Below are 11,963 nucleotides of genomic sequence, written 5' to 3'. Positions count from 1 at the left end.
CGAATTATATGTTTTCCTTGCGTACTTGAAAATGATGAGATACCTTTCCCAACGGATTTTAAAAATAGTCTAGTAAAGCAAGTTTTTGTTGTTTTCTTTTTCAATTAACCTGTATTTCTTATTGGCAAGAATTATATAAGATATTAATAGGCCGGGATTCGCTAGTAGGCCTACAATTTGTTACAGCACCCTCATCGTAGGCTACACACAACTTTTAACCTGCATGCATCACTCTCGCCTCTCGTTAACGAATTAAATTTACTGCTAATCAGCTGGTTATTACCGTGTATAATCAAATTATACCGATGAGCTAATTTCTTAAGCATGTTTGAATAGCAGTGTACTACGGTACTATCCAAGTACTATTCAGATGTCTAACACACTGTAACTAAATAGGTATTGATCTTGTCAATACGTTGCTGTTAGTACCAATTATAGACCATAAAAACACCGGAAAAGAAGGTCATCTCGAAAAGAAGCCCCCATTTTGGACTGAAAAATTAATCTCGAAAAGAATCCCATCTAGAAATCAAGCCCGCTGGGCTTCTTTTCAAGATAGAAGGATTCTTTTTTAGATAGACTATTGGAATATCAAAGGGAAAGAAAATAACAATACAAACACATGGTTATAAAGGGTCTTTCACACCTGTTCCGGCACGGAACATTGCATTGACGTTCGATTGGTCCTTGGATTTGCCGGCGCAGGACCGGAACCGTGCCTTGTTAGCTGATTTAGGATCTAATAATGTTGATTTTTTTGGTCCTAAAAAAATTCATGACAAAACGACGCTGCAGATTGAATTGTTTTGTTGCTAAACATGGCACCATAACGTGTCGTGTGGTGGCGGAGCTTCTTTAACTTTTTTTGTGCAATTATGTGTGTGTACATAATATATTATATTGTATATCTATTTATTATTGTACTAATAATTGTCAATCTTCAAGAAGAATTTCTGTTGTTATTTTATGATGATGATGGACAAATAAAGCATTTCAGTATTCAGTATTCAGTATTCATCGAGAATATCGATTTATGCATCATTACAATTTTTTATTAATAAATATTGATAACCGTTTTAGCAATATTTTAATAATGTCAGCACATCCAATTCAACATGACAATTTAAAATTGGTTTGGGCTGCTTTATAAAGAGAAGATTGTATTACACATCACCTATTGCAATGCAAATTTAGAGAGCTCTGGGAGATGATTAAATTCTTTATGTGCGCTGTACAGTGTTTTGTATGCATAATAGTGGCATTACGATATATAGGTTGGTAGATTGTCAAGGAAACGCTATAATACGGGTAACTGGTCAATCAAAATTGAATAGATAGGCCTACTGACAGAAACTTAGTTTCAGGATTTCTACTGCACTAAGGAAGGGTTAAGGTATTACTCGAAAGCTGTTCATTTCTCCCTGGCTGTTTTTATTTTATTGTTTTGATTTATCGTTTTGCTTATTTTATTTGTATCTCCATTGAGATCCAGCCACTGATACCCACAGCATTGTCATTTTCCTTGTATGATTTGCCTTTTATATAAACACCACTTTATTTGATATCTGTTGTTTAGTCACTCTTTTCACAAAAACAAAAGTTAGCTTAAGTTCAGGACATATTTTACACTCTAAAAATAATAATAATAACTAAACTAAACACTAATAATTAATGCAATTTATTTTTTTTCCTAAAGGGCTAAAATGGATCATAAGACAAAGAAAGTGAAAGGACACTTACCATCAATTACTAACACAGGTGAGGATAGTAGAAGTTTACATATAGAGTGATATGTCCAGCATTGTACCCCCTTACAGATTTTCTTTTATCTTAATTTATTTCAAATACTGCGTGATGCAATTTCTCGGTATGCTATCAATATATGGTGCCATGGACCTATTATACGATCATTAGTGATAGTTGGATGTAATGATCTTGATTGTAATGTGATGAATTAGTTTGTTCATTTAATCAAAAGGCAAATGACACATGCTGTAGGGTATCAGTGGTTGGATCTCAATGAAGATACAATAAAGGAGGCGTAAAGTTAAATCAAACAGATAAAGTTAATAAACAGCCAGAAAGAAAAAGTAATTTAAATTTATACATATTTAATTTATAATAACGTACGTATGAATTCCAATATAACAAGGATAATTTGTTGATATAAATAATGTTATATTATAAGAATATAGTCTAGTCTATAAAGAAGAAAGCAACATATATTCAAGATTCAAGATTCAATTTATTGTCACATAATATAACATATATGATATTTGTTTTCCTGAGCTTAAGAAACATAGATACAATTTAAAACACAATATAAAAACTTAACACCATAACTAATTATCTTGAAAAATGTACATATATATATTTCTGTATAAGCATTGTAAAGTTTTAATAGTGCATACATATCTGAAACGTGCACATGTTTGATGGTTTCTGAGTCCACACGACACATCGATTGACCTGACCTGACCTGACCTGGTTGGTCGTCGGTCGTCGCAAATCGGAACTTCCCTAAAGACTTTATACTGTTACAAACTGTTGTTATGTGACCAAAAATAATCCTTTTTTTTTATAAATTACTAAACGAACAAAATAATTCATAAATACCCAGTTGTTACACGAATTATGACAATGTGTATTGTAAATATTAATAAGATACTGTGTGGAAAATGATGATATTCGTGATGATTTGCATTTTCACGCAATCAAATTATTGTTCATAATTACTATCAACCAATAAGTCGAGGCAACAGATCGACCGCCGTTCACCTTATCGATTGTTTTTCATATTGTAGACTAATAACAATGTAAACACGCAATAAAATATATTATGTATGTCTAATTATTAGAAGATAGAGTTACTAACGTTTAGACATGATTCAATGATCTGCCAGTGTCACTGTTTAAACCTTATTTTGTTTTCATTTTGAGTTACCGATACAGCCTGCTTTTGTTTATAAAGTAGCTGTTTTTTTCATCTAATTTGTAAATTCTTGAGGACTCAGGTTTAAGTTTATTTTAGGTACGGTTGGTGTTTGGCCAATGGCGTATCACAAGAACAGGGTCAGGAGATCGTCTGCTTTTGCCAGTGGCCGCTATTCTAGTCTTGTACCCGCTGTACTCGAGCAAAATGAACAAAAGGTATGTAGTATAGTTCAGCACTTTTCTTTATAAAAAAAATGTCGAGCGCAGGTTTTAAATATCAGTTTCGTACGTAGAAGTAACAATTTCTATCTGTAAAGCATCAACCCATACTAAACATTTTTATTTAAACCACTTTACAGATACAATTGTTTTTATATGCGAAAAGCTCAGGAGCAAAAAACAATTATAATAAAGATAATAGTTATGTAAGGTACTTTCTCAGACGTATCGAATTAGGGTTGCTTTCTAGTCAAACTTTATCACCGGTTTTGAAATTATTTTAATTCATAGCCCCATCAAACAATACCTTTGTTTCCTGAATGTGGTAATCAGCTCTATGCAATTCGGTGAACAACATTGTGTCGGCCTATAAACATATAGTTTATGTATATAACATTCTTTAGTGTTTCAACTAAAAAAAAGTAGGGCATATTAAATGAGTAGTGCAGAAGCCCTCAAATAATCATAAAAGCAAACTATGATATTTAGGCCTGACTTGAAATCACCAACTGAAATGCAAACCATTATATTATATACCACTTAGAAGTCTGCATAAGAATAATAATAATATTATAATTAATTGGAAGTCTACATCACCAACTAAAAATGCAAGGTATGATAATTAGCCCTAACTAGAACTCTACATAACGAACATAATTTTGTAATTTTGTAGACGTTAGATGCAAGGGACGAAAAGGAGCGGCGTAAAAGAAAAAAGCAGAGAGCAGCTGAACGAGTAAATGTTGAAGAACTTATGAAACAAATCCAAAGTCTTCAAGAGCAACAAGCTGTGATGGCTATCGAACCGTACAAAAAAGTAGTAAATATATTATAATAACAGTCAAAAAATTAACCGATAAAATTCCAATAAAGGTCCAATTAGCCTCTTATCAATATCGTCACCATCACAACCACCCCATCATCACCATATTCTTAGAGCCATTGTCAGAAATTGCCTGGCAATCAACATCATCACTACAATTAATAATAAGTCTACAATGCTTGTAGTTTTAATAAATAATAATTTGAGAATGCATCTGCACGTACGTGTAATCTTTATTTGAATATTAATGAATTGATATCCCACAATATAAGCTCTTTGTAAATATCATTATACCGTATCGAGTTTGTTATAACTGTTTATGAGGTATGAATGAATTACTAATAATGTATAAAAAAGATACACTGGCCAGACTTAATAAACTATATTAATGAAAAATGAAATGGAAATGTTGATTGTTTTATGAGTTGAATATATTTGCCGCTGATGAGATACGCGGATAAGACTCAATATTTTTTTGTCTACAGTCTGCTATTTATCTTTAGTATATATCTTGCATATTTTTTGTTCAATAGAGAGATGATACACCAGAAAGCAATTACGAGATGCAAGACCACCGGATATCAATGATGGGAAATCATATTGAAAAGGTGAAAAATAATTATATTTATAATTTTATGTTCATCTGTAAAGAACTTGAAAATGTATTGCATCTTCTGATGTTCATTGATAAAAAAAAATAAAATAATTTGAATTGCACGTCAAAGTAGTTGGGAAAGGTTAATACGGAGACAAAATCATAATAATTTGGTCAAAATGTATTACTTTATTTATTCAGTTTATTCTCCTCCTCTATGCAATAAATACAGCAATAAGTACACAATAATAATAATAATAAAGAAATATTGTATAAGTGTGATTTACAATGGAATACAAATTTATTCATAACATCTAAATAAAGCATAAAAGATAAGAAAACAATTTTAACAAATGCAATTATATTAAAATATAAAGACATTACCAAGCCACAATAGAAAAAATAAAAAATAAATATTAGTTTGTTTATTTTAATGAAAACACATAGAATAACAACTTTTACCAGAATTGTATTGATATCCATATATGGACACAGCACAATTTTGTCACATAAAGTTTGATAGTGGAGACAGAGCTTTAGTTCTGTTACATAACATTGCAAATCATTGTTTTTATGTGTTTATGCCTCGATCCTCTCTGTCTAGTGAATCGTTAAGTTAGACTGCTTTTTATTTGAAGTCAATAAGGCACAATTTATTTCCATTCTAACGATTTAAGTGTATATGTGATAATTAACGTTATTGTCTAGCAATAATGCAATTTAAATTATTCCTGAATATAGTCGACTTATTGAAAATAAAAGAATCCCATCAGTTTCGTACTCACTGAGCAATAGATCGAGTTTGCAATTACCCACACAAATATCAAGTTAATGAGACATATTATTATATAAAAATAAATGCAATTCAGCATTGTGGAAACAATTGATAAGCTTGTAATGTTCGAGTTCGTGGTATAAAATAATAAAAATATAATGCAAAAGTAGGAAAATATGGTGTTTTAGTCGTCGTTATAGTTAGTAAAGTAGTAGAGTAGATACTATTCACAACAAATACACACTCAGCATATTGTTTTTTTTTATTATAGTCGTGAGTAAAAATCTTTAGATAAAAAAAAACAAAACTAGCCTACTCAAAATAAATCCAAAGGCAATTTACTGTGTAGGTAGGTGTATCAGTGGGCTGTATCTCGATGAAGATACACGTTTGTAAAATTAGTAATAACTATAAAACGAGCCAGAAAGAAACTCAAAATAAATGTATAAATGAAGAAATTCCACATTTACTAATTCTAATTAAAGAAAATTCTCTTACAAATCTCTTATCAGCCTAAAAAGTGTAATTATTTCAGATATAAATTTCACTCAATATATATTTTTTTATTTTATACTGCATTGCTGTACATTGAAATAGGACGCACAAGATATTATAAAGTACATTGTTGATGAATTAGACAAACTAAAAGTGTCTCTGGAAGAAGTCCGAGATATGGTAGTGATGAAGACAAGCAGAAGACATGTAAGTTGAGTTATTAAAACCGCAAAAAATCCAATAGCAATTCACACTTGTTCCGTTGGACTACCGTAGTTGGGCATATCACTACCATATTTGGACATATCACACGTTTTTTTTCAAAATAGTTTGATAGTGTAAACAGAGCTTAATGATTTTCCAGTATTTAAAATCCTTGCGCCGTCTTCCATTCAGGGAATAAGTGTGTACAGAAGTGCACACGCCGAGCATTTTGTGTTCTACTGTTTACACCGCGAGCAATCGTACTCACATTATTTTTTTGTTATCAATTTAGATGGAGTGGGCATTTCATTCGTCAAGATTTGCAAGTGCAATTCACGGCACGTGGAATGATTCAGATATAAATAAAAGGTTTGTTAGTAGTTTTTTGCAGGCACAGAAGACTTTCTATTTTCTAACTAATATACTAAATAATTTAGACCTACCAGATGAACGAATACAAATCTATAAATCTGTAAATAAATCAAATGATTTTTGGAATAATTGAATAAATGAGCAAGCAATGACGAAAACGTTTTTTTTTCGAAGAATGTACATAAAGATAATATCACTAGACCTATAATATTAATAATAACTTTAGAAAATGTATTTTCGTCAAAGCTTCTATTGTATCTTATATACTCAATGTTGATTATTGAAATGTTCACAAATCAATCTTGTTTTACTTTCTCTCCATTTTAAGCAAATCTCCAAGAAGTGGTTATTCGGAAAGAATGCTACAGTCATCTACGTTCCACGCACTGTATGGGAATTTCCCAACATCTGATGAAAAATCAAACATTGTAGAACTTAGTGACGACGAGCTGTCGCATAGCACCACGATATTCGCAATAAAATAATACGAACGACGGTAGAATATTAATTGTGAAATTATTTAGAGACTTTGCTACACTTCTTGCTTATTATCAGATGCAATGTGGTCAATAAACGTTATGGGATTTTGAGTGGAAATATACTCTACACAAAAATTAGCTATAAATGATTTTTTCCATATTCTTAAATCTTTCATTTTAAAGGATTTGTCTCAAATACTTCGTTGTGCGGCACGTATATATTTATATATTTTTACTAGTATATTGTATTGGTTATTTTTAAATATTATATCAGTGTTATTATTAATACTGGATTTCGTTTCGTTAAATACAACCCACTTAAAACATTTAGATCCGTGAGGGAGTAATGCAATGTAATATCACTTGATTATAACTATGTCCAAGAAAAATCTGTCATGTCATTTTAACATTCTTACTATAAGGCGTTTCACAAAACCAATCCTAAATAGTATTTTGATTGATCTTAGTATGCCAATATATATTATATATAGGTCTATACCAACACTGATAATAAGGTTATTGTTATATTCATAATTAATATTAACCTACGTATACAGACTTCTAATAAATAATTTGAAGTTGTCTAATTGGTTTTCAAGCCTAACGTTTATTTAATGCAAAGTAAGCATACGTTCGATAACGTGTGGGTGTTATTTGAAAATAGTCATGTATATCAATTATAAAAATGGAAATAAATGTATGCAATGTTTTAATATTTTTCTTGTCGTTATATTATAATTCTAGAATGGTATGACGAGTGTGCATATATCAGAGCCGTAATACGACATTCAACTATGTTGTGTCATTTTTATCAAAATCAAAAACAATAATCACCACCTGTATGGTAACCCCGTTGATTTAAGTTTGGAACAGTTTTTGCTATTATTCCACCAAACTGTATCCACGTTGAATGAATAGACACAAAATAAAAACATAATACAAAAAAAAACTTATTACATTTAATAATAATAATAGTAATATCCTGGATTTATATAGCGCCTAATGTTGTGAAACCTCTAAGCGCTGTACATAAATTAATATGAAAAAAGGGAAATCCAACCATGCCAAAAAAACCCCCCCAAACCGCAGTAAGGGGATACGCCTTCATAGAGAAGAAGCCCTCTGTAATATTTGTATGTAATTCTTAACATGGGGAGGCAGGGAAGGAGAGAGTGTAGTGTAGTCAAAGCATCCATAATCAGTTGCTGCATTCATCAAGGCAAGCTTTGGTAATATCATCAATGCTAACACTAATGTTTATTCTAATTAAAATCATTCCAAGCTCCAGAAATTCGACATAAGACCTGTCTATTATTAAACATATGCATGAGTCAAAACTTTATATTTCAAAGGCACATTTAACTAAAAAAATGTATATTATTATTGGCCTCTAGAGTAGTAACTAGTTTAAGGGATTGTTTTTATATAGAGACAGGAAAACTGATAATTACAACAATCTTATGGAATTGTGTATAATGATCAGGACAGATCGATGAGTAATGTTGGATAGTACGGTTGTCATGACGCCTCCGATACAAACACTAATTTCAACACCATAATCCAAAATATATTGATATTTATTTACATTAGTATTGTTATTAGTAATTTTCTGACGCTTATTGTTGAGTTTTGTTGTTGATAATTTCTTAAAGAATGTCAATAAATTCAATACTTTGGATTGATCTGAAAAGGCTACCATTATACTACTGTAACCGATCGATAAGAAAGAATTCTACAGATGGTTTCGAAATCATCCAATTATTATTTTTGTAACAAATATAAGTTGGTTAACTGCTTTTATAATGGTGAATTTTCCATTTAGTGCGTTATAATATATTCTATGTATAAAAATAGACATAGCATTTAGATTAACAAATAGTAAAAAAGGTACAATATAAGTACGATGCTTACGCTGAACAGTTTACTGGGGGCGTTTTCAATTGAAATATTATTATTAGCCAAATACGAATGTCTTTGTTGTCGACCGGTAGGTGGCGAGCTTTTACAAGTTTATAAGTAATGACAAATTAATATGTGTATGAATATAGAATATGCGTAAGAATTTATTGCCGACATATAAAGAATACCGGCTTCTGAAATGAATTTATTCCTATCATTTTGAAATGAATTACTGAAATTTATAAAATGGCTGCGAGGTGAGTTTTGTTTAGCAAAAATATGTCTACGAATAATTCAGAGCAGAAAAATGCTGGAGAAGTGGAGGAAGCGAATTCTACAGAAGAAGGAAATAAGAATAAAGAAGAAACTACCATAATAGAACAAGTGCAAGGAGATGTTGGTAATGAGAAAGCAGAAGGTCTATCAGAGAGTACCAACGAAAATGTAACTGACAGTAATAAAGAGGAAATTTCAGAAAAGACTGATGAAGAAAAGTCTGTAAAGGAAGAGAAAGTTGCAGAAGGAAAGAATAATGACGAACATATGGTTGAAAAGAGTAGTAAAGATGTGACAGAAAAGGGTGATACAGATGTGGTAGAAAAATGCGAAAAAGATGTGATGGAAAAAGGAGATACAAATGTGGCAGAAAATGGTGACAAAGATGTGGCAGAAAAAGGTGATAAAGATGTGGCAGAAAAGGGTGATAAAGATATGGCAGAAAAAGAAGATACTAATGTGGTAGAAAAGGCTGACAAAGATGTTGCAGAAAAGGAAAAGAAAAATCAAATTAAAGAGAAGGAAGAACAAGTAAAAGAAAACAAAGAAAAAGACAAAGAACCGGTATTTATTCTTAATGAAAGTTATTTCATATATTTTATTTTATATAAGTATAGTTTATATTAGCTAATGCTATTACGGATTTTTTTTTTCGAGAGCTACGTAAAAGTCTTTGATTGGCACTGAAGTGTTTAAGGTGAATAACGTATATTTCATAAATACAATTAAATTTAGAGTAGAATATTATGGTTATTCTTTGTAAAATTGTGCATATGTTATATTATTAATGAATTCAGGACTTCGGATTTCTACAATACTTGTATTTTACTTGTCTGATGTGTTATGTATATTTTGATTAATAGGAAGATAACAAAAAGAAAAATTCTCTGAAATTACCCCCAGATGAGCGAACATACGAGTTCTTCTCAACCGTCGTTAAATCGGTAAGTAAGATAGGTACTAATTAAAAAAAATAATAATAAGTATACACTGCATGCATGAATAGGTAATGACTTCTTCTATGCAAGAAGTAATTAATGTAAAAACAGTTATTCTACATTTATATGCACAATCTAAAAAGTAATCATAATTTAGAAACTAGCTGGTGTAAGTTATGGAGTTTGTTTCTCAAGAGGACTCTGAGTAAATTGAAATTGATCTATCACTTATCTACTGCATAACGGTGATAGTATTATTATTAATAGTGTTTATAACGGTTGCGAATTGAAACTGTCCAAGATAATCTGTATATGTATCTATATATATATGTATTGTTACATTATTTTGTCTACTACAGTCCATGAAAGATCATTTTGTGACGGTATTACAGCAACTACAAGCAGTGCAAGAGTCTTTAAATGAACTACAACATCTCATGAAGAGAACAGATAGACCTACCTCTGAGAACTTGGACAAGGTATCAATTTCACTTCTAGCACTAAAAAATCTCAAGAGTAAAGGAAAAATATATATTTAAAATTAGGTTAATATCAGCACAGAGTACCTCAAAACCCTGGATATGTCACCATTGCTGTACCAATAAATCAATTCTCGCTCTATTTTTTTAATTATTTGTTAACATCAAAAAGCCACGAACTAGTTAGAGTTAGTGCTATGAAAATATAAACAATATTCAAGTTGAAATAACCATCTAGTGTAAACCATAAACAGGCAGGCCTACTGTGAATAAATATTATGCAGCTAGCAGTCTTTATCCGGTATCTCTAGCTTACTCTTACGCAACAGAGACCCCATCGGTACCCCTGGACCCGCCTCTGATAATAAATAATACGATAATCCTATAAAAATACTACACACATAAAATGTTATTATAAAAACTACCATGATACTGTTACTTTCTTTATTAGAATGCAATTGCATCAGAAGCTAAACAGATGGAAAACACACCGATGGATAACGGAGATAAGAAAATATCAGAAGTGGTTAGCGGTCAACTAGACACTGAACCTGGCGAATCAGACGATAAACCAACGCCCTCAGAATCACAGACAAATGAAGACCAAGAAAAGAAAGAAAATAACGACCATGTGAATAGCAAGCCATCAACACCAGATAATAATAATAATGCACAAGATGAAACGAAGCCAGACAACACTGAAGAGACAAAATGTTTAGAAGACACCGAAGAAGATAAGATGTCTCCTGCTAGGGAGGATACAATTAAAGATGAAAAGCCGACAACACCCAATATAAATACAGGTGAACAAGAGAAAAATTCAGTTTCAACAGAAAGTAAACCTGGAACACCAGTTAAAGAACAAAATGAGCATACACAAATGCCGGAAAAAAATCTAAAAATGGAAGAAACCGGTTCTGGAAAAGAGGATGAAAAGCCAACGAAACCAGATGGAACAACAGAAGATGATACAAATACATGTGACGATAAACCGCTTACACCCGATATTGAACCCAACACACCAGATACCAATGACCCGGGTGATGTAGCAACGAATGAGACTATAGCCCAGCCAGACGAAGGAAAAAAGCAGCAAGTGAATTCCGGTAGAAACACAACTGCCCCATCTCCACCTCAGGAACCGCCAGGCAGTAGTCGGTCCAACAGATTAAGATCTAGAGTGAAATCTAGGGCATCATCTGTTACTTCACAAGCGTCGAGAAAACTAAGTGCTCAATCAACAAGACAATCTAAGTCTGATACTCCACCTTGAGAGTGGTACGATTTTAACTATCGACTATTGTTTTTGTATCGGTTTGATATTTTCATTCGTCTTTTCTGTGATGTGTTTTAGCTCAATGTGAATAAAATCCATCCAATACCTATAAACGTTTATGATTGAGTTTTTTCTTATCACTGAAAATTAAATTATTCGATGATGACGATGGAGGTGATTACAAAACGTTTAGTCGATT

General features: G+C 31.6%; 2 protein-coding genes across 5 annotated transcripts; both read left to right on the top strand.

Annotated features, from left to right (window-relative positions):
- The first annotated feature begins 1,224 nt into the window (after positions 1 to 1,224).
- On the top strand, positions 1,225 to 7,578 carry LOC144848058 (uncharacterized). Of its 3 annotated transcripts, none has more exons than XM_078704724.1 (8): positions 1,225 to 1,308; positions 1,697 to 1,758; positions 3,032 to 3,150; positions 3,827 to 3,973; positions 4,510 to 4,584; positions 5,944 to 6,048; positions 6,338 to 6,414; positions 6,746 to 7,578. In XM_078704724.1, the coding sequence occupies exons 2-8, from the start codon at positions 1,704 to 1,706 to the stop codon at positions 6,900 to 6,902; spliced, it is 735 nt and encodes a 244-aa protein (XP_078560850.1). In that variant the 5' UTR covers positions 1,225 to 1,308; positions 1,697 to 1,703; the 3' UTR covers positions 6,903 to 7,578. The 3 variants fall into 3 exon arrangements, with proteins under 3 accessions (XP_078560850.1, XP_078560853.1, XP_078560851.1); XM_078704727.1 differs by having other exon boundaries at positions 1,226 to 1,308; positions 3,827 to 3,970; XM_078704725.1 differs by lacking the exon at positions 1,225 to 1,308 and adding an exon at positions 1,309 to 1,393.
- Positions 7,579 to 8,927: 1,349 nt separating this feature from the next.
- Positions 8,928 to 11,853, top strand: LOC144847907 (uncharacterized). 2 transcript variants are annotated; one of them, XM_078704486.1, is made up of 5 exons: positions 8,928 to 9,471; positions 9,520 to 9,635; positions 9,935 to 10,015; positions 10,369 to 10,488; positions 10,940 to 11,853. In XM_078704486.1, exons 1-5 carry the CDS (start codon positions 9,075 to 9,077, stop codon positions 11,759 to 11,761), a joined length of 1,536 nt encoding a protein of 511 aa, XP_078560612.1. In that variant the 5' UTR covers positions 8,928 to 9,074; the 3' UTR covers positions 11,762 to 11,853. The 2 variants fall into 2 exon arrangements, with proteins under 2 accessions (XP_078560612.1, XP_078560611.1); XM_078704485.1 differs by having other exon boundaries at positions 8,928 to 9,635.
- The last annotated feature ends 110 nt before the right edge of the window (positions 11,854 to 11,963 follow it).

Source organism: Antedon bifida, chromosome 7 (assembly GCF_963402885.1).
Source record: "Antedon bifida chromosome 7, ecAntBifi1.1, whole genome shotgun sequence".
NCBI classification, from domain to species: Eukaryota; Metazoa; Echinodermata; class Crinoidea; order Comatulida; family Antedonidae; genus Antedon; species Antedon bifida.
The sequence above is the reverse complement of the archived record's forward strand: the minus strand, read 5'-3'. Positions and strand labels throughout refer to the sequence as shown.